At 40.2% G+C, this 23,302-nt stretch overlaps 1 protein-coding gene across 1 annotated transcript in view; it reads right to left on the minus strand.

The window, feature by feature from the left end:
- Positions 1 to 23,302, minus strand: part of PPEF1 (protein phosphatase with EF-hand domain 1) — a 61,025-nt gene that overhangs the window by 9,033 nt on the left and 28,690 nt on the right. The window contains exons 6-13 of the mRNA XM_070750764.1: positions 20,237 to 20,283; positions 18,250 to 18,416; positions 13,236 to 13,272; positions 12,866 to 13,015; positions 10,568 to 10,900; positions 9,083 to 9,268; positions 6,664 to 6,806; positions 2,997 to 3,103 (exon numbers count right to left, since the gene is read on the minus strand). Coding sequence (XP_070606865.1) covers positions 2,997 to 3,103; positions 6,664 to 6,806; positions 9,083 to 9,268; positions 10,568 to 10,900; positions 12,866 to 13,015; positions 13,236 to 13,272; positions 18,250 to 18,416; positions 20,237 to 20,283 — 1,170 coding nt within the window. The remainder of the gene's footprint in view (positions 1 to 2,996; positions 3,104 to 6,663; positions 6,807 to 9,082; positions 9,269 to 10,567; positions 10,901 to 12,865; positions 13,016 to 13,235; positions 13,273 to 18,249; positions 18,417 to 20,236; positions 20,284 to 23,302) is intronic.

The following is a 23,302-nucleotide window of genomic DNA, read 5'->3' on the forward strand; positions in this document are numbered from 1 at the left end:
CTGTATTTTATACTCTGAAAAATATGGTATATGTTCAATAGAAATGTGGTAGCTCCTCCTGCAAATATATTTGGCAATACCATGCTTCCAGGATGCCTCTTTTGCATGATCACCATTCCTTCCTTATAGAAAAATTAGACTTTAACTAAAGCTGTTAATTATCAGAGAGGCTTTTTTTCCTATATAGTAATTGGCAGTCTCAAGAGGGCTGCCCCATATGCCTTTTCTTTTTCTTTTTTCTCATATGGAGATAATTAATTTATCTTTGATCTTTTCCCCATCTGCAATTACAAAGTAGAATGAAGCAACTTTCCTTTGGTAGTACTATGCCAGGAGCAGCCAAGGACAGGATTTGCAAGGTCAAGGTGGCAGTTCCAACCTTTTTTTCCTTTTTCTCTTTTACATGCATCATTATATGTTAAAAATGGGCACAGCATGAATCTTTCAAACATGGGCAACATCTTGATTCTTTGTACTCCCTTTCAAGGATATCTCCCGTCATGAATGTAAAAATGAAAGAAGGTAAACTGGTATATACAGCAAGATCTTTCTTTTAGTGGGAGAAGCATCATTAATTCAAGTACAGTACTTCTGAATTTTGAGGATCTTCAACCTACCTAAATTACCTAAGATTTCACTTTTACTTTATGATAGTCAATCCACATAATTCGGACAGAAGATGGGAGGATATGTCTGTAATTTATTGATTTCTCATAATTTTCTAGGGGCAGCTGTTATTTCAGGTTCACTCTGAGTCTCTTAGTACTGTATTTACTAGGCTTCATGACTCCTTTTTTTAAAAAAGGCAGGCAGGCTCTAAAGCAAAGACCAGACTAGTCTAAAATTATACGTTTTTGTAGCAGTACTTTGAAGCCCCAGAAAGATCATGCTTGGGTGGAAGAGAGCACTCTGGAGGATTATTTCAATGCTTGTTTAGGACTGGATTTATTTATTTATTTATTTATTTATTGCATTTATATGCCACTCACTCCAAACAGACTCTGAGCGGCTAACAACATACTGTATATGTTTCTCCCTGCAAGGGAAATCAGACTAAGTACCACTATCAGTGCCATGTATGTCAGTACTACTTTTATTGTAACAGGATCTTGCTTTTCTCCCCTCTCCTTTATCTTCATGAAAACTAAAGAGAAGCTTGTCTGAGAGTTTTTCTCAATTTTCTTTCTTGGTCCAGGCTTAGTTCCCTGTTGTCTGTTGCCTGGATAATGTTGGGGTTAGCTCTGGCCCAGCTCTTGCCCCAAGGAATGTGCAGGTGGATGTGGAGGAAACATCCACATGCCGCAGGCCTGTTTTGCTCCTGATGGAATCTGCCGATGAAGCGTCCTCTGACCAAGGAAGCGTGAGTGACAGGGAAGAGGGGAGTTTGGCAGATAGCCCAGGAGGAGATCAATCATCTGTATCATCCTTGGATTCTGAACAAGAATTAATGACACATCCACGCATGCATAGAGTGATGTATAGGAGACAACAACTGAAGGATTATTACAAGAGAAAATGAGGTCATCTGTGGTTGGGTGGGGCTGCTGTAATTAGTGCTACAGATAAAAAGAACAACGTGCTGGTTTAACCTTGTGGCCGTTTATCTGATTCATTGTTTCGTCTAGATCGTGGTTTTTGTGCTGTTCAAGATTGTGTGTTGACTCTCTGGACTTTAGAATTGGACTCAATTTCCCAGTTATTGTGTGAGCAATTGGATTGCATTTAACCTGTGCCTTATGTTTACCAGAAAATCCCTTTGGCATTTAAAAAGGGAGCTGTTTCTGTTTTTCTGTTTATAAAAACTTTTGGGTTTTCCTTTTATCATGTGGTGTGCGTCTTCCTGGACTAATTACCCTGTAATTATGGGCGGTTAAAACACACCAGCAGAACAGATAATAGCTCTTCTTCCTGTCTTGCACAGACAATTCATCCATAGATATATTTATCTACAACAAATCATGTGATCGTCAGCTTTTGATCAGGTAACTCAGCTGTTTTGTCAGTATATCTTGGCCCCAAAATATTTTCTAGTTCTTTTGACGGAGTGTCATCTACCTCTCATCTAATTTTATGCAGATTATTATTAGAACGCAAGACTGGAAATAACCATTGAAGTCATTAGATAGAGTCCTCTACTCAGGGATCCAAATTAATGTTGCCTAGGCACACAGGTCTCTCTCTAGGCCTGTCCTAAATACATCCAATGAATAGAAGACCACTACTTTTCCAGAGAATTGGTTTTATGCCATTGAATTGCTCTTACTTAAAAGGAGTTTTTCTTAACATTCAATTGAAATCTGACTTTCTGTAACTTACATTCATTATTTCAAGATTCTACACTCTGGAACAAGAGAGAACAAGTCTTAAAGTTCTCTATAATAATACTTCAAGTATTTGAAGACTACTATTATATTCAGTTACCCTTTTTAAAAAACTAAATATCCTTCCATTCTTTTTTATGGGACTTGGTTTTCAGTCGATTTCCTTGCTATCATGCTTTGAATATGTTCCAATGTCTCTGCATCCCACTTAAAGGGTGATTCCCCAGAACTGTCAGAATAAATTACTTCCCTTGGTTTGATAAATATACTTATGTTAAAACAGCCAATAGTATACTCAGTTCTACTGCTAGGCATTGACTGTTCTTTAATGGTCTGAAAAGGACATCTCACACTGGAAACATCTTAAAAAAACAAGAATTACAGAGTTAGAAAAGATTACATGAATTATTTTGATAAGCCTGCACTATTTTTGGGCCAGCCATATCCAATGTTCTAAATAATTTTATATCTCCCATAAATTGTATCTTTACACAATCCAGTTCATTTATGATAGCATTTGTCCCATACAAATCTACAATTTATTATTTCTGTTCTTGTTATACAATTTGCTACCTTTTTGTATGTTTCTTCCTGTAACATGAAATATACAAATTACTTGTACATAAAAACACAATACTGACAAACAAAATGAAATACTTTTTCAAATCACATTACCTGTGCATATTGGATCATACTGGGTAAAAGCAGCAATGAGGTCTGATTTGTGAGTATAAAGTTTCTCTCGCAAACCCTTTAAAGCAGAAAGCTCAATAGCAGTCACTCTACAAAGAAAATCATTAAACTAGGCAATTAGAACAACAAAATCTCTTTACGGGTTCATGTCAGAGTACAGAATTTTATGAGTTCTTAAATTTCCTTATGGAGAACAAAGAAAATAATTCAACATAATGGTAAACTTAAGTAATGCTGCAGTTAGAAAATTGAAAAAAAAACAAACTTGCATTTAGGAAAACAACTCCATGAATAGCAATATAATCTCAATAGTTCTTATAGTCAGAGTTTTATATCAACAATTTAGATTTCCCCCCTTTTAGTTATAAGCAAAAAAAGGGTGGAAAAAGTGAGGAAATCTAAGCAAAATGTAGTACTGTACTTATGTGGTGCCTTCCAACTGACAGAGATTGATGTGTTGATGGCTGGCCATTGGTTATTGTTTCTTTGTGCTGCCAAGTCCTCAGCTCCTAAGTACCTGATAATCTAGTGGTAAAGTAGCACTCCTGTTGACTGACAAGGGGCCCATTTCCCAAGCTAGGAAATTCCCCAGGAAATTCCCAGAATTTTCATTGTTAAGTAAGGTAGTTGTTAAATTAATCTTGCCCAATCGAATGACCTTTTTTGCCACAGATTGAAAATAGTGATCACATGAGCACAAGATGTTGCAACTGTTGTAAATGCATGCTGGTTGCGAAGTGCCTGTACTTTGATCCCATGGCCATTGTAAGTGTGAGGAACAGTTGTAAGTCATTTTTTTCAGTATCACTGCAACTTCAAACAGTCATTAAATGTACCTGTAGTTTGTTAGTAAAGACAGAAGCCATAGAGATTTTCCTCTTAACTAAGGCAGAATATCAGCAAATAGCGAGAATCTGCAAAGATGAAGTCAGGAAAGCAAGGGCTCAGGATGAACAAAGACTTGCAACAAAAGTCAAAGATAATAAAAAAGTTATTCCAACATATAAATAACAAAAAAAATATCAAGAAAACAGTCAATCCACTAAAGAGAGAAGATGGCAAAGAAATAATAGATAGCAGAGAGAAAGCAGAGCTGATTAACTCATTCTTTATGCAAAAAAACCCCAAACCCCTACAGCCCAACCTACCAAAAAGATAACTGTAAAAGAAAAAAAGTTAAACTTTTGTAGAAACAAAAGTTAAAATAAGCAAAAAAAAAAAAAGGTAAGAGAACACCAGTTTGAACTTGATTAATATAAATCACTGTGACCTAATGGATCATATCCCAGATTTCTAAAGGAGCTGGCAGATGTCATCTCAAAACCATTCTACCATGTCTTTCAAAAATCTTGGAGCGCCAGGGAACTATCAGAGGATTGGAAAAGAACTGATGTGATTCCCATCTATAAAAAGATGTTGAGACTCTAGAAAGAGTGCAGAGAAGAGCAACAAAGATGATTAGGGGACTAGAGGCTAAAACTAGTGGTTCCCAGCCTTTTTTTGGCCATGCCCCACTTAAGCATCTCTAAAATCCTGAGGTCTTCCTCCCACCACATGACATATTATTCAAAAAGTGAAGTACTCACACAGAGGAAGCCTTAAAGGACATTAACTAGGTTTAAACAATGTTCCAATGGCCCCCATTAAAAATGAAAATCCCCTCTATGAGGCATGGGCCCCACATTGGAAACCAGGGGGCTAAAACATAAGAACAGTTATAGGAACTGGGAGAGAAGGACCAGGGGAGACAATATTTCTAATATTTGAGGGGCTGCCACAGAGAGGAAAGGGTGAACCTATTTTCCAAGGCACCTAAAGGCAAGACAAGGAATAATGGATGGAAATTTATGAAGGAGAGTTTCAATGTAGAAATAAGGAGAAATTTTCTTACAGTGAGAACAATCTCACTGCAAGCTGTCCTAAGTCCTTGGAGAAGGGCTGCATGTAAGTTCGATAAATAAATAAAATAAAATAAATAAAATAAATTAGATAAATAAATAAAATAAATAAATAAAATAAAATAATAAAATATAAAATAAAATATAAAATATAAAATATAAAATATAAAATATAAAATATAAAATATAAAATATAAAATATAAAATATAAAATATAAAATATAAAATATAAAATATAAAATATAAAATATAAAATATAAAATATAAAATATAATAAAATAAAAATTAAAAATTAAAAAAACAAGCAATAGAACAGAAATTGTGAGTGTTTCATCACTAGAAGCTTTCAAGAAGATATTGGACAGTCATCTGTCAAAAATGGTATAAGGTCCATTGCTTTGGCAGGAGGTTGGTCTTGATGTCTTACAAGGTTCCTTTCAACTCTGTTATTCTGTTCTGTTACCAATTAATTGCTTCCCTCCCAGTGAGAAATATAGGAGTATTATTCCATCGTTTCTTCTGAAGTTCTTTCAGTGTAATGTTATTTTAAAAGTACTGTTATTTCATTGTATCTAACCTGTTGAGTTACAAATGTCAATAGAACATATTTGGAGAAGCAGAATGCTACTCATAAACAGTGCAGTATAAACAGTATTCTATTAACACTCCTATTTTTAGGTAGCTTGTTTTGCTGTCTCCTACTTCAGTGTGCATTACACCACCATTTAGTCAACAACTTTGCTTAACAACTTTGCTTAATCATTGCTTAACAATCACTTATTCAACAACCACCCATACTTACACTGGCACTGACCAAATTGTACTGATCCCAATCCCCAAAATAATAGTACCACCATGGTCTTGAGATGAAGGACCATGAAAATGCATGCACTTAGCATCCTTACAACCACAGGGCCATCTCAACTCCCCCCACCCACATATCTCCCCCCAATCTCTGTCCTTTTGGACACCCTGCACAGTAGCATTTCTCAACATCAGTGGCCTTGGGGCTGAAGATGAGGCCAGAACCTTTTGAGGCCTTCCAAAGCATTGCAATAATAATGTGGAATTTGGAGAAGAACCATTGTACCTACCTGAACGGTCTTCTCGATGCACTGGAAGAGAGTCCAACTCAGTCCCTATCAATAAGACTTGAGTATTACCTATGTTGGACTCTCCTTCCCAGTGCAGTGGAGAATGGTGGGTACAGAGTATTTGTAAGATTTCAGAAGGCCTCCAAAAGATTTTCAAAGCACTGCAACAATGGCATGCATGGTGTTAAGTGACTTTGGGAAGAATGCATGGTACAGCCAGCAGCTACTTCATATATGGCTAGACTGGGCGTGTTGGGCTCACTAATAGTAGGAGGAAAATGGCAAAGGTCAGCTGGGCACAGCAGAGGTTGCAGGGCACAGGTTGGCAGGTGAAGTTGAGGCTTTATGCTAGTAATATAGCATTATGCTTATAAAAAGTTATTTGAATCAGCAAAATGCAGTCATTTGTGAAGCTTCTGATTTATTTTGTTACGTACAATGCAACTAATTCTCTCCATGAACAGAGGTGAGTCTGTACGTTTGCATCCAGTCAATATACTGTCCACAAAATATGTATGGTGTGAACAGAAAATCCTAAATAATGTTTTTAAGCAAAGAATGCTCCACTAGTAGTTACACTATAATATATAACAATGGTTAGTTTAACTTCCCAATATGCATGTTTTTAAACAATAGACATGCTTTTTTTAGTTTTACCTCTGATGAAGTGTCTGCTTACGTGTAGATTTGCTGACTTGATACTGAACAAAATGAGGAATCAAATCTGGATTTAGTTTGATGTAGGCACCGCGATTGCTTCCTTCTTCATAGTAGTTTGAGGCAGAAAAAATAGTGATGACCTGTTTAAAAAAGAAAACAGTTATCATTTAAAATACAGTATGCTTAGAATCAGACTAGTTACAGGTGAACAAATAGTAGAATTAAACAAGCATTATGTTATAATTCTATATACTATGAGCAATATATAAGTAGCTTTTTCCACTGTTGGAAAACCAATGAAAAAGAAACTTATGTAGCTGTGGTTCTGTGTTTTTAAAAAGTGAGGGCAGGGAATCAAGTTCTGAGCACATATTTTAATGTGTTTTGATGCACACTTGAAGAGCCATGATAGCTCACTCTTACAGATGTAGAATGGAATAATTATAAATATCTATTTCCTTGTATATATAATTTAATTTATTTGACTTACCGTATTTTGAGCTGTATGAGACGCAACTTTTCACCTCAAAAAAGTATGTCAAAAACTGGGTGCATCTTATACACCGAATGTTGTGGGGGGGAGTTGGATGGCAATCAGCAGCGGTGGCAGCAGCCTTTCTGTAGTCCTGCAGTGGTGGCTTTTCACACGGTTTGGTGGCTGGCTGCCACCGTGGCCACCAAAACATGGGAAAGCTGTGGAGAAAGAGCTGCTGCCACCGCCATTCAGCTGCTGCTGCCAAACTATGTGAGAATCCGCCACCGCCAGACTATGGGAAGGCTGCTGCCGCCGCTGTTGACCACCAGAGCACATGAGAAGCCACCACCACCGGACTAGGGAAGGCTGCTGCCACTGTTGCTGATCACTGAGATAGACCGGCTCCTCTCAGAGGTCAGCGACAGTGGTAGTGGCTTTCCTGCAGTCCATCAGTGGCAGAAGATCTTCAAAGAGAGTTGAGAAACATCCATGAACTGGAGGACAAGACAAGCCGAGCCTTCCCCGTTTCCACCAGCGGGAAAGAGAGGGGGGAAGTTTGCCTTTTCCTACCGCAGCAAAAAGAACTCTTTCCTGCCCAGCAGAGCTTTCAGGGACTGCTAGGTTAAGAGTTGAAACCGGGCGGGATTCCCTGATCATCATCTGCCAGACTTTGGCTTGGAAAACCTCCTTTGCTGAGAGTTGTCCCGAGAGGGACACTGGAGACCTGGGTCTCCAACACGCCCATTGATGTGCCTGGAGGGGCCCTTGTTACCCACCATTTCCAAAATGGCGGTGGCCTCGGCACCAGTGAAGTCAACGGTGCCAGTCAAACTGAGCAAATCAAGCTGCACACCCACACACCAGAAAAGACATGCTGAGGTGGGGTGAGGGGGAAGGGGAAAGGAATTGCCCTTCTGTTCATTCTGCACTGAAGGGATCAGAGCAACATCCACACTTTTTTTTCCTTCTACAGACCACTGCTGGCCGCTACCCCATGGGCTCAGAGCCCCCTGAGCTTCTCCCGTCTCAGCTCCGGGGACCAAGCCTACCCCTGCTGGTCCTCTGGCCACTTTCTCCCCTTGATGGGTTTGCCGCCCCGAGTCTACAGAGAGGGGCGGCATACAAATCTAATAAATAAATAAATTGCCACAACCTCTGGAGCTGCAGCCGCCACGTTGCACAGGGAGCCCCTGCCCGCCATCCTGCAGTCCCCCTGGGAGGAAGCCGAGACAGAGACAGAGAGAGGCAAAGAGAAAGACAGAGACGGAGGCAGAGAGATGAGAGGTAAAGAGGGGGGCGAAGTGAGAGGGGGAGGGAATGTGAGAGAGAAAAGGAGAAAGAGGAAAATGAGAAAATGATGGAGGGAAAGAACAAGGGAGAGGAAGAAGAAACAAATGAGAGAGAGAAGGGGAGAGAAGGAAAAAGAGAGGGAGAGGAAAGAGAAAAACAGAAATTAAAGGGAGAGAGTGAGAGAGAAATGAGAGCAAAAAGGGGAGAAAAAGAGAGAAATGAGAAAATGATGGAGGCAAAGAATGAGAGGAAAGGGAGAGAAACAAAAGAGAGAGAGAAGAGAGATATGGAAGGGATTTTGTATGTTTTGAAGGAAGGACAAAAAACCCCAAGAACATACCAGGAAATTAAGTTATCCAAACTTCTGGCAGCCATGATGTTTCCCAATGCATGGGAGAGGATAGAAGGACAAATAGTTATAGTATTTTTCTACAGAAGCAGAAAACTGACATAACTATTTGGTGACATTGCTATTTGCTATAGTATGATTAAGGACAATGATTGCCATATCAATACTGAGCTGGAGCTGTTTTTCTAGTATAATAGTTATAGTTATAGTTTATTAGATTTGTATGCCGCCCCTCTCGGAAGACTGGTTCAATAATCTGGTCCAATCATTTGGGGAAATTTGAACTTTAAAGTACCAATTACCTTTCCATTATGACTGATCTCATAACCTTCCTGTTTGCACTGGTGAGATCTGATGAGCAATTTCAAATTATAACGCTGCAGCAATCTGGCAGTAATATCTGGACCAAAGTAACAACCTCCTCCTCGAATTTTATTTGGTGAACAGCCATTTTGATGCTTAGGATCACTCCAGAGAATATCCATCACCTTTCCATGGAAATTAATGAACATAAGATAATTCTATTATATACCAGTATTTGAAATAAACACTCATGTATTTACTAATTCCCATGTGCAATATGTACGATAGTGAAACTTATGGTACCGATGAACTAAATTAGAATAGTAAGAAAGTTAAATCACAATGCAGAAATTAATATAACTGCAATCTGGTTTTTATCATTGCAGTCCAGGGTTGAGACCCATTTTGACATACTCTATCTTCTAGTAGTTGATTCCATCATCTGGTGTTAAATAAAGTGCTTAGAGGGAACTTCTCCAAATGGGTGACAATTATGGGCACCCAATTACGATATACAGTGGTACCTCATCATACGAACTTAATTGGTTCCAGGAGGAGGTTCGTAAGGTGAAAAATTTGTAAGATGAAACAATGTTTCCCATAGGAATCAATGTAAAAGCAAATAATGCGTGCAAATCCTTCAGGAAAATCCCAAACTTTAGAAGGGAGGTGAACAGAGGGCAGGGAGGAGCAGCTAAAGGGGGCGGGTGGAAGAAGCAAGGCTAGGCTAAAGGGTGAGTAGGAAGGAAGAAAGGCAAGGGGGTGCCCCTCCCTTTTCTTTCTTCAAAAGACACCGTTTCAGTGCCTTTGCAAGCACGTTGTTCTCTGCAAAATCTTTCCTCCTCCAAGCCGCCCCTCCCTTTTCTTTGTTAAAAAGACACCCTCTCAGTGCCTTTGCAAGCACCTTGTTCTCTGCAAAATCTTTCCTCCTCCAAGCCGCCCCTCCCTTTTCTTTCTTAAAAAGACACCCTCTCAGTGCCTTTGCAAGCACCTTGTTCTCTGCAAAATCTTTCCTCCTCCAAGCCGCCCCTCCCTTTTCTTTCTTCAAAAAAGCGGGAAAAAAGAAACCCCTTAATCCCAGCAGCAGCTGCTTGGGTTCATAAGGTGAAATAGTTCGGAAGAAGAGGCAAAAAAATCTTAAACACCGGGTTCGTATCTTGAAAAGTTCGTTAGAAGAGGCGTTTGTAAGAGGAGGTACCACTGTATTAATAAGAATATTGGGCCTTTTTACCATCACAAAAATGGAATTTCTACAAGATGGGCTGCAACTATTACCCCACATTTTCTATTAGCTTGCAAGAATTAGATATAAACAAATAAGACGAATTTGGAGTAGCAAATTTCTAGTATAAATTATTTATTCAGCTTGTAGTTGGTTACTCAATTAAAGCTTTATTTTCTATCTTTACAAAAGTTGTTTCCAGTTTGAACATCCTTATAATTATATTTTGGAAAAAGAGACTATATATAAAGCTTCGGCATACTTGTTCCTTTTCCTTTGCTGTTAATTCTGGAGATGCATTTGTGGTAGTCAAGTTGTAAGGCTTAAGACACTGCACATTCTGAAATGAGCTAGAATTGGTTATGTCATCATGAGTGCCATCAAGATTACTTTTGATATCACCCACTTCCTTGGCGTATTGTCTTCTCTCATAGGATGCTGATGTAGACTTTATTACATTTTTCTTGGACATGTCTTGCCCAGAATTGCACTTTTTTCTTTCTGTGAGATTGATACTGGTTTTGACAAGATTTGTTCTCTGTGGCTCATAGATTGCTTCCATATTTGACTTCACTGGCCTTAGCAAAGATTTCAGCTATGAAGATAAAATTTATGATCATTATCCTCAGAGCAAAAACATTGAGAAATATGGATATGCAAATGCTGCTTGGTCAAGAACATATTAGTCTGTCAGTGTATGCTGGGCACCCATTCCAAGTGTAAGTGGAGACACAAAGAAAAAAAAGCATACTTAAAGGGTATGTATTTATGTACGTATGTACTGTATGCATGTATGTATGTACGAGTGTTATCCAAAAAGTAAGGTTACAAGGCACATAGCTCTTGTGGAGAATATTTGTGGGGCAAGTTGGTATTACTATTGTGTAGCAGGAAGCCAGTGGAAGAGAACGAGCAGTGCCAGTAACTGGCGTGGTGAAGGTTAGAGATGAGTGCCCTCATTCTGTTTCCCTCCAAGTGCGAAGTGCACGCTGTAATACGCTATCTGAATGCTAAGGGCATGAATGCTGCTGTGATGTGTGCTCAAGATTTGTGCGCGATGGGTGCCCAACATTTTTCTCGCTGATTGCTGAGTTTTGAATTTTTTGGCTGAAGGAAAGTGGGTATGACTCCACTGCATTGATTGGCGTTTGCTCTCTGGAGTATGGTGATAAGCCATAGTTTCATCTCCTGTCACTATACAGTGGAGAAAAGCCTCGCCTTTAATCTCGAAATGCTCAAGAAATTCTCAGACACCAATGACTGTCAATTTTATGCGCTTCAGTATTTATTTATTTATTTAATTTAATTTTATTGGATTTGTATGCCGCCCCTCTCCGAGGACTCGGGGCGGCTCACAGCATGTACAAAAACAAAACAATTATATGAATCCAATTAATAATACATTAAAACAATCATTAAATTCTAATTAAAAGAAAATGTATCAAACCAATCATTCAACAATCATACTAAAAACATTCATTGGTCAAGGGTACTTCGCCCTTGGAGGAAAACGGAATGAGTATGTTCATCTCTAATCTTCACCACAACACCAGTTGATGATCTACTGACTACTGGCACTGCTCATTCTCTTTCGCTGGCTTCCTGCTATACAATAGTAAATACTAACTTCCACCACAAACGTTCTCTGCGAGAGCTACATAACTTGTAACCTTACTTTCTGGATAAGCCTCCTATGTATGTCAGTCATATATAAGAGACTATGAGGGCAAACCTTTGGAATGTACCTCTTATTGTTTGACACTGAAATGTCAAAGAATTGTACTCCATAGAATTACTTGCTGTTGGTTTTTCAGCAATATTTCTTTCAAAGTTGTTTTGTCATGTTGAATCTAAACAGTTGGAAAGCACCATCTATCTCTATCTCTCTATCTCTATCTCTATCTCTATCTCTATCTCTATCTCTATCTCTATATATCTATATATATTCCCCTTTCTGAAGAACTTGGTTAAGGTAATACTTGATATGTGTATGTACAGTATACATACAAACAGTATATAGATATGTATAGAGCAGTGATGGCTAACCTTTTTTCCTTCGGATGCCAAAAGACCCCACTGCGCGAGTGCCCACACCCATAATTCAAAGCCCTCTGGAGGGTGGAAATGGCCTGTTTCCCAACTTCTAGTGGGCCCAGTAGGCTCCTGTTTCATCCTCTCCAGGCTCCAAAGGCTTCCCTGGAGCTAGGGGAGAGTAAAAATGCCCACCCCCACCCCCTGGAGGCGCTCTGGAACCCAAAAACACCTTCCCAGAGGCTCTGTGCCAGCTAGAAATTAGCACACACATGCAGGTTGGAGCAGAGCTAGGGCAAAGGCTTGCGTGCCAGCATATATGGCTCCACATGCCACCGGTGGCACCCATGCCATAGGTTCACCAACATTGGTATAGAGTATGTACATAAATGTTGTGTATAGATATCTAGATATATATGTATATTTAGTAGATTTTAGTAGATTTTAGTAGAATTTTACTTCTTGTGAGCAAGACTTGGAACTAAAACCAGTAAAACAACAAAGTACTTTTTATGTGTATAATTCCTACCTTATTCCTGTGGAATGAATTCAGGAAATTTAAATCTGTCGTATCCGATATTCCACCATGTAAAATAAGAACTTGATTGTCAATAATAGTAGCAACAGGAAGCCAGCTGTAAACATCTTCTAGAAGATGTAAAATTGGTTTCCCATATATCTGTCAAATGAAATTCTGGGTTAGACATTCTTGAACTGTTCTTTAAAACCTATGGACAGCTTCATTTTGGCTTTACAATAAAACAAGAACAAATGAAGGCAAGTATTTTTAGGACACCACTTGACTAATAATTGATAATGGCATGGTAATGTATATAAAACAGTACAATCTGTTCTGTTGCTTTGTTAATTTGATGGCCTTTATGAGATAAAATACTAACCTTATACTTCTTCATAATTTCTTTTGTGAAACCATATCTGAAATGAAAATAATTGTTGAAATACATGTTAGAATGTATTTTGTATTGTAACAGCTACAGAATTATTCAGCCAGTGCATGGCAGTGATTACTTTGCACTATGGTTACAATCTATGGTTGTTTATGTTCTGAGGAGAGTTTCCTGCGAAACCTCCAAGCAGCAAGGCTCATGACTGCATTTTATTTGATCTGTATGGTTATGCAACCATTAGGGCTTGTCAATTTTTTCAACTTTTAATTTCCAATATTAGGGATGCTCAAAAGTTATGACATGCCTTGGAGATTGTAAATATATTTTGGTTACTTTAATATAATTTAGATGTGCTTGGTAAGTAACTACATAAATATCATAACTTTTAGCATGTTGTTTGCTTCATTACCATCCACTACTACTAATATATATCGCTATATAATAATCTTCTGCTACAATTTATGTAGAATAAAATTAATGAGTACTTTTATACATACAATTAATAACTGTGTAAAGAACAGGTCACCAACCAGTAGTCCACGAACAACTGGTAGTCCGCAAGAAAATACTGGTGGTCTATGGGTAAGTCTTGGTAAACAGCATCCAGTCTGGGGAGCAACTGGAGTTTGCTGTCCATTGTGGAAGCATTGTTCTTAGGGTCCTGGCCAGGCCACCTTTTGGGAGCGGCTGGAGAATTGGTCTAGGCGCAACTTCAGGCTGGCCAGATGGAACCAGATCTCTGCTTGGGGTCCCAGCAGTAGTGAAATCCATTTTTTTTACTACCGACTCTGTGGGTGTGGTTTGGTGGGCTTGGTGGGTGTGATTTGGTGGGCGTGGCAGGGGAAGGATACTGCAAAATCTCCATTCCACCCCTCTGGAGCCAGCCAGATGTAGTATTTGCCAGTTCTCCAAACAACTCAAAATTCCCGCTACTGATACTGAAAGTGTCAGAACCTGCTGGATTTCACCCCTGGATCCCAGTCTTCACGCTTGCCATGTTGCCACCTACTGTGCTCCTGTCCCCCATGGTTGCCAAGATGGGAGTGTCCCGGAAACTGCCCTCCCCAAACCACTCCCACAGCATGTCCATGGTGCTGCGGTTGAGTAACTCTACTTGCCATCCTCATCCCACCAAGCATCTCTCCCACCATTTGTGTAATGGAGCCACTATGCAAGGGGGCATTGGCACTCTTGGCCCAGAAGCCTCTGTGACAATGGAACTAAGCCACCACTCCCACTGTCTGGCCCCTAAGCCCGCCTGGGCATCTGCCGGCTGCACCCCTGCATGTGCCTCCTGCTCCTTTGGCCTCACAGAAGGCTGAACACTCTCCTCTAATATCTCTGGTTTTGGTTCCACCTCCTCCACCATGGGCTCCCACTCTAATACCTCAGATACTGTTCCTTCTGCCATCACCTAGTTATAGGCACCTCCACCAGGGAACTGGAGGAAAAGCAAATGCAGCACTGACTTTCTCTCAGCCAGTCTAGGTCTGAACTGGCAGGAACAAAAGTGAACCAGGATAGAAATGTGGCAAAACTCTATTTACTTTCCAAACATGTTTATTTTTACGTCAAAGGACTGCCCTTTGCTTGCAGCGCCGCTGCGTCATCCTTTTTCGTAAAATAATGTTTATTTTTACATGAAGACCTCCCTTTGAAGGAGCTGGGGAATCCCTCCCATGAAGAGATTCCGGGGGCAGAGCCTTGATGTCACTGGCAGGTTGCTAAGGACGCCAAGGTGATCAATTCCTGGATTCCATGGAATCCAGGAAGTGATCACCTTGGCGTCCTTAGCAACCTGCCGGTGACGTCAAAGCTCCGAATGCTGAACGAGACCCCGAACTTTGCCCGAAGTTTCAAAAAATTTCAGGTTCAGGTTCGGCATACCGAACACCGCAAAATTCAGTACAGACCCGAATTGTGCGGGTTCGGTTCGCCCATCACTAATGTTGACCAGTGTAGTTATATCTTAAAAAATAATATATTCATATACTTTTTCTGATTTAAATTAGAAATTATGTAACAATCTGGCATTAAGCTCAAGTACCATATTTTTGGAGTATAAGACGCACCCTTTTCCTCCCTAAAAGAGGCTGATAATTAGGGTGCGTTTTATACTCTGAATGTAGCTTTTTTTTCAGCCCTAGCTAGCTGCTAACAATGTTTCCAGCTCCTACACACTTGAAACCTGTTTCATTGTTACTCTCTCCAAAGAACATTTCCCAAGCCCTAAGTCTTTGCAGAGGTTTTTTTTCATTGCTCTAACTTGCTCTGAGTAAGTTTCTTACCAGCCCTAACCAGGTGCTAACAATGTTCCCAGCTTTTACTGGCTTGCAAGCTCTTTCATTGTTATTGTTATTGTATAATAAACATTATTATAAACATTATTGTTTATATTATTATATATATATATATTGTTTATATTATTATAATTATTAACATTATTATTATTATTATTGTATAATAAACATTATTATAAACATTATTGTATAATAATGTTTTCCAAACCCTATCTTTGCTTTACTTGCTCCAGATGTTTCTTTCCAGCCCTAATCAGGTGCTCTTAATGTTCCCAAGCTTTTTCATTGTTACTCTCTGCAAAGAATGTTTTCCAAGTCCTAAGTCTTTGCAGGTTTTTTTCCCCGATTGGTCTAACTTGCTTCAAATATTTCTTTCCATCCCTAACCAGGTGCTAATGATGTTCCCAGCTCTTACCGGCTTGCAAGCTCTTTCATTGTTGCTCTCTGCAAAGAAGAATGTTTTCCAAGCCCTTTGCAGGGTTTCTTCCATTGCTCTACATGCTTAGACTGTTTCTTTCCATGTGCTAATGATGTTCCCAGCTCTTATTGGCTTGCAAGCTCTTTCATTGTTACTCTCTCAGAATAAAAAAAATTAAGCTCTTAACCAGGAGATAAAATAATGTTCTGAAGCTGACCAGACTAAGGACGCTAGCCATAGGAATACCTGATAAGCACATTCTTTTTCCTATTTTCCTCCCAAAAAACTAAGGTGCATCTTATACTCCGGTGCGTCTTATGCTCTGAAAAATACGGTACTTTTTAAAGTGCTCAAAGTTCAAACTCCACTTAAAATGCCTCTGAAAAATTTTATTCCTGCTTCTTTTTAATCTAAAACACATGATAACAATGTGAGACCATATTTATTCTGATAGTGGGGTGTTTCATCAGAAATGTTTAAACATATCTGATACTACTCATAATGACAATAAAAAGATAAAATATTGTGACATTACAGGTAGTCTGGGGTTATAACAGCAATTGAAACTAGCATTTCTATTGCTAAACAATATGGACATAAAATGTAATGTCATGATTGTTTTTAAATATTGGATTTTTAGATTGTAATTTTAAATTTAATTAGATTTGCCATTGTACTGTATTGTTATATTATATGCTGTTAGCTGCCCTCGGAGTCCTCGGAGAAGGGCGGCATACAAATCAAATGAATGAATGAATGAATGAATGAATGAATGAATGAATGAATGAATGAATGAATGAATGAATAAATAAATAATTAGACCACATCGCGAAGCAATGGCAATTGCCGCAGTGCTGGTTGTTGCTATCACTCCAGGACCATCAAGTTTGTTAAGCAAGGACCTCATATGATCATGATTTGGAAAGAAGAGGCAGGGTGGTATGGAGCATAAGCAGGTACTATGAAGTGAGTAGGTATTGAGGACAGGTGTTACAAAATGCAGGAAGGTGAGAGTGCTGTGGGCACTACAGAGTCTTGATAGGTGCTGCTGCTGGTGAATGCCATACACTATCAATGGGCAGATACTGCAACAGGTGCAATGGGGTATGGGGAGTGGGTGGATACTAGCGAGCGTGGCAGGCAGGTGAAAAAGCAATGAGAATGGAAGTGACTTGAAACTTCTTGCCAGCTTCCCTGCAGGGAATATTGCAACGGGTGATCGCATGACAGTGGAATACTGCAACCATCCTAAGTGCAAGCTGGTGTTAAACATCTGAAACAGGGATGCCAAATTGCTTACAATTTCATGGATGAGTTGTAAGTTCCCTTTGTTTGGTGTCATCATAACTTTTAACACTCACTGAGCAAATTATTGTAATTGCATTGCAGACAGCATCTGCCACCATTGTGCTAAGGAGTGGACTTCATATCAGCAGGAACTTTTTGTCACCCACACGCATACACTGATGCATAGGCATGATCTATGGTCCAAAATGGGTGGGGATCGATGGCCCTTGTTGACTAAGGAATTCTGGGAGTTGAAGTCCACAAGTCATTAAAAGGCCATTGTTCCCCATCCCTGGTCTAAAATAATGCTTGAGGAAAGTATAAGAAGATACAGTTTCAAATACCAACACAACAAGAAAATCAGGTGTTGGAGTAACATTTTGCAGAAGCTAGCCCACCCAAATAGCCACAACAGCTAACCAACCAGCCTCAGACCAGGATATCAGGAACCGCCCCGAGTCTTTGGAGAGGGGCGGCATACAAATTTAATAAACTATAAACTATAACCTTTATCTTGAAGATAATTGAAGAACGTACTGCAAAGTTTCTTAGGAAAAAATTTACTTCTTTCGTGGCAAACCTACACTAACTATTTACACTGTAATTCTCTAGTAGTTAATATACAAAGTACTCACAATTCTCTACCTACTATTCTCAGTTACAATATTTAGCTACAATTTTTCAGCCACCACAAGTCACCTTATTTATATGCCACTCTAAACCATACTAAACCACAATATCTTCAAGCCAAGCCACCCACCACACCTATGCAAAGGTGCATTATGTACTTTTGTCAGCCAATCAGGTTACATTATAATTTGCATATTCACCATGAGTAGGCAGTTTTACATTGTTAAAGTTATACAATTCTTCTCTCTGCAATTTGGAATATTCTCTCAGGTAGGCCTGATCCTGACATCAGAGTCAAATACAATGTCAAGCTTTCAGTAAGAAAATGTATTTAAGACTTAAGCTAGAGAAAGAATAAAAATGGCCATACCTAAGATTCATTAGGTGGTCCTCATGATTCCCTCTGTTCAGATGTAAATGGTTAGGATAAACAAGGAGAAATGCAAATAGGATTATAAGTATTTCCATGGAATTCTTCCCTCTGTCAACAAAATCACCGTTAAAAACATAAGGGTTTTCTTCTGAAGGAAGGCCATTCTACAAAAGAGAAAAAAAAAACCCGCAGAGTTGTTAACATTGCAATGTAATATTATAGAAATATCTGTGCAACATTACAGGAATACTGTATAATATTCTTTCATAGCAACACTTTTCCAATTCTGCCACAGGTCATATTAGCAGGAAGTGCTATATGAAGTCATCAATCATGAAGGCATTATATACTTATCTAACTTTTAAGATTCTATGTCAATATAATGGATCATTCAATATTTTTATATCCACATATCCCTCCAAAGAGCACTCAAGAGAACTCAAGAAAAATGATAACACAAAATACTCCATTATAATTTTTAAAAACATATCATCTGAAGACATATAAATAGAAAAGAAATAAACAGCCATCACTAGCCTACTTCAGCACACAGATCAACCTCTGTATAAGGGCAATACAATCCTAGCTGAGCCAATGTTGGCAAGTAATTCTACTATAAAGCAGTGTTAAAGTATGTTTTATAGTTTACTGCCCATGTTGTCAGTACGGTGAAATTACTAAGACAATAATTTATTACATTTAGAATGTGCTTTATCAACAAGAAATTGAAGACATTTTAAAAAATTCTTTTCTCCAATGCATTCCTTGCTTGTGAAGCATTTTAATTTTATATAAATTATATAAATACAGTATAATATAATAATATTTTGTGAGAGATATGTACTTCCATTCTCACATGCATGTTAGCTCTCACGTGCTCATGTAAGTAGAATACATTTGTAGTATTAAAAGCCATAAGCTTCTCAGAACACACTCGTTGGAACAGTGAACTAAATGTGTCCTCAATAGCAAATGAAAGACATTCTGAAAATATATGCAAGTTACATTCATCCAGGCTGGGAAATCTGTTGCCTGGGGTTTTGTAATATTAGCTTTTAAAGCATCTTTAAATCTGACATTAAATATAAATTGCAAATGCAAAACATCCTGTTGTGGCCCATTCGCGTCCTGTGCAATTAGCAATGGATCCAGAGGACTCAGAGACCGTGAAGGTGCAGTACAAGTGATCTGTGTTCCTGGCACCCGAGTCTGAGAGCAAAGAGGATGTGGTGTCAGAGGCTGCAGAGCAACCAGAGCCTTCTGCACCTCCTGAAATGAGTGACTTGGGAGAAGAGGAGGAGCCTCTTCTTGATGCTAGAACTCGCAGGGCCTATAGGAGGCAAGAATGGTTACTCATGGAGGCTGAAAATGGGTTTTGCGAAGGCAGTGCTGGTGGCAGCAGTGGTGAGTGGTGATGGTGGCGATGGGCAGTGGTGATCCCTGCAGCTTGGAATAGCTGATCAGTGGTATTTCAGGAGGCCGATCCAAGTACCCAATCAGCTCCTCATGCTAAATCAGGCTGTGCTGAAGATGACCAGGCTGTTTGCTGCTAGGAAGCAAATTGCTGGGAGGCAGAGGAAGAGACAGGGGGGAAAGTGTGTCTTACACACCCAAAAAAAAAAAGTATGTCTCTTTCTCAAAAAAAGCATCTATTCAAATACTCTGAGATATTTTCTTAATTTAAGAAAATGCTTCATATCTAAACTTCAAATTGCTTTTCTTTTCAAGGCAAAAACTCATCTAAGTTATTTCAACTTCCGTCTACACTTTGTAAAGAATCCCAGAGTCCTTGTTTTTAAGTTTCATATCTATATCTTCCAATATCCTTTAGTAGTACTTCCAATCAGCCTCCAATTATAGATAACAGAGTGCCAGTGGAAAGATGCCCAAATCTTAATAATTGATACCATAAAGTGCTGATCATCTGAATGTAGGTCACTTGAACTAAACACTATCTTAAAAACTCAACATTTTAATTACTTACTTTGTAGAATATCAGCAAAAGATCATCCAATTTTCCATGTAAATCACCTAGAAAGGAAACAGTTTTAGTGCTGCATATACGTATAAAGCTTTCGGATGAAGCTTATCAACAGCCAAAATTAGAAATTATAACTCTCCAATATTTAAGAAATATGTAAAGGGAAAAAATGTAGGCACTCAAGTGTACTTTAATAGGTTTTGCATTGGCAACCAAAAGAGAAAGAACCAACATAAAGAAACTCACTACATGAATATTTCAATGCCAATTCAGAGAGCTAAAAAGGATTGCTGGAAGTAGGATGTGGCTTGAGCTTCAATAAAAATGCTGTTCACCTGTCACTAATCCGATTTTGGCCATAGAAACTGTTGTATCCTGAAATGGCTACCTTGTAACGCTGTAAATAGTTTGTTCCTCTTTTCCAGCGCTGTCTGAGCCCAAGCAGGAAGTCGCTCCTGATTGGCTCAGACGCGGCCGGCTCTCGCTTTGGCGGGAACCGCAAAAGTATAAAAGAAGCGGTTTCTCCCTGCAGAGCCAGTCGGTACTCGCTGAACTGTCACTTTACCTTGCTGAGCTGTCACTTGTTCTCTGAGCTGAATAAAAGTACCGATTGCTCAAAACCCTGTCTCTGGGTCTACTTCACTGGCGACGAACGAACGGAAGAACTTCGCGTGCAAAATGGACAAAATCCAGATCGGCCAGGCTCCAGAACTCTTCGATTCCGAGAAAATGACATGGGACGAGTACATGGCCACCTTCGAGATATTCCTCGAGGCGGCGGGAATGCAGGACGCCGGAGCCGATCGCAGACGGGCTATTTTTCTCAACTACTGCGGCGCAGAGATCCGTAGACTTGCCCAAACTCTCACCGAGCCAGAACAAGCAAGAGCCACAGCGTGGGACGTCCTTCAACAGAAACTAGCGAGCCATTTTAAACCAACCAGACCAGCCATGGTTTACCGGCATCAATTTCACATGATGGCTCAGAGAGAAACCAAGTCAATCAGCCAATTCACAACGCGGCTTCGAACGGTACTTGCTCAATGCAAGTTTCAAGACCCGGAAGCTCGCCTTACCGACGCCTTGGTTTTCGGCATGAAGAGCAACTCGGTGAGAAACAAACTCCTCACCGAAGAAGAGCCGACGCTACAAACCGTAATTAAATTAGCACAAACCGCGGAAGCAGCCGACGCAGCGGCAAGAGAATTAAAGGAGCACGGAAGGCGAGAAATCATTGCCAAAATCAACGCCGAGTCTCCCAGCGCCGAGGGAACAGACGACCTCAGCCAGCCGACTAGAAACGGGGACAACTGCCTCCTCCTGCAAGACCAGCCGAGACATCCTAGAGCTACTCACCCAGCCCCCTGCGCGGGCTGCCGGGGAAATCACCAGCGCCATCGATGCCCCTTCCAAGACGCTACTTGCCACCGTTGCAACCGGAGAGGCCACATCGCCATCGCATGCAGAGCAACGGCACCAGAAGAAACGTTTGCCACACAACAATACCAGCGACCTCAAAACCAACCCCCCCAATCGCGAGAAAGGAGACCGTTCCGCAGCTCGGGTCAAAGGAACTACTCAAGCGCTAACCGTGACTACAATAGAGGTAACTCTAAATTTTCCGTGAATAACACGGCAACCAAAAAGGGGGCTAAAATTGTTATCTCATTGTTACTAAATAACCAGCCTTGCTCAATGGAGCTGGATACGGGCTCGAGATATACCATCATGCCCTGGGAAAAATTTAAACTATACATGCCTAATGTGTCTAAGGCTGACTTAACTCAAACCTCATTGGTGATCAGAGACTTCCAAGGGGGGGTAATCTCGGTCCTGGGAACAGCAAATGTACCTATTGCCTTTAAGAATGTGAAATGTACCCTTCCCATGCTTATTGTGACGGGGGCCAAACACTCCCTGCTGGGTCTAGCGTGGATGGAACCGTTGGGGATCGAAATTTCGGGTGTGTGTAATGTAAACTGTGATAATATGCCTAACTTTGTGAAAGAGTTCCCTGAAGTGTTCAGCCCCACCTTGGGATTGTATAAGGGACCCCCTATATCTTTCTCTATCGACCCCAAGGTCCCACCGGTCAGACTGAAACCTCGCAGGGTTCCCCTTCCGCTTCTCCCCAAGCTAGACATGCAGCTGGACAAACTCATTAGTCAAGGTATTTTGGTCCCTGTGGAACAGGGGCCATGGGAAACTCCCATAGTGACACCATTGAAGCCAGATGGCTCTTTAAGAGTTTGCGCTGATTACAAATCAACCTTGAATAAGGCACTCCAACACCACCCCTACCCCATCCCGGTCGTGCAACAACTCTTACACTCCCTGGGGGAGGGAAAAAGGTTCGCAAAGATCGACCTAGCCCAGGCTTACCAGCAGCTTCCGGTCGATGAACAAACAGCAAACGCCCAAACGATTGTAACACACAGGGGGGCTTTCAAATGCACGAGGTTACAGTTTGGGGTAAGCATAGCCCCAGGAATATTCCAGAGCATCATGGAACGCCTATTGTCAGGGGTAAATGGGGCAATTCCATATTTTGATGACATCTTAATTGCAGGGGAAAACCAGGGACAAGTGAACAAAAGAATAAGGGAAGTACTTAAGAGGCTACAGGACAAAGGGTTACGAATCAAGCCTGATAAATGTGTCTGGGGAACTGACAGTGTTGAATTCCTTGGGTATAAAATAGATAAGGAAGGTATCCACCCCACAACAGAGAAGCTGAGAGCAATTAGAGAAGCCCCAGAGCCACAAGATAAGAATGAGTTGCAGGCATTTTTGGGCCTCCTTAATTTTTATTCCGTTTTTTTAAAGCAGAAGGCAACAGTAGCAGAGCCTCTCCATCGTTTACTCCAGAAGGAAGCCCGCTGGTCATGGGGGAAAACTGAACGTGAAGCTTTTTCTCAAATAAAAAATTTAATAACTTCTAAAAGTGTAGTAGTCCAATATAGTGCTTCACTACCCATTAGGCTCACGTGCGACGCTTCGCCGTACGGCATAGGAGGAGTCTTAGCTCACGTTCTACCGAATAAGACAGAGGCCCCAATAGCATTCTTT

This window comes from Erythrolamprus reginae, chromosome 4, assembly GCF_031021105.1.
Source record: "Erythrolamprus reginae isolate rEryReg1 chromosome 4, rEryReg1.hap1, whole genome shotgun sequence".
Taxonomy (NCBI): domain Eukaryota; kingdom Metazoa; phylum Chordata; class Lepidosauria; order Squamata; family Dipsadidae; genus Erythrolamprus; species Erythrolamprus reginae.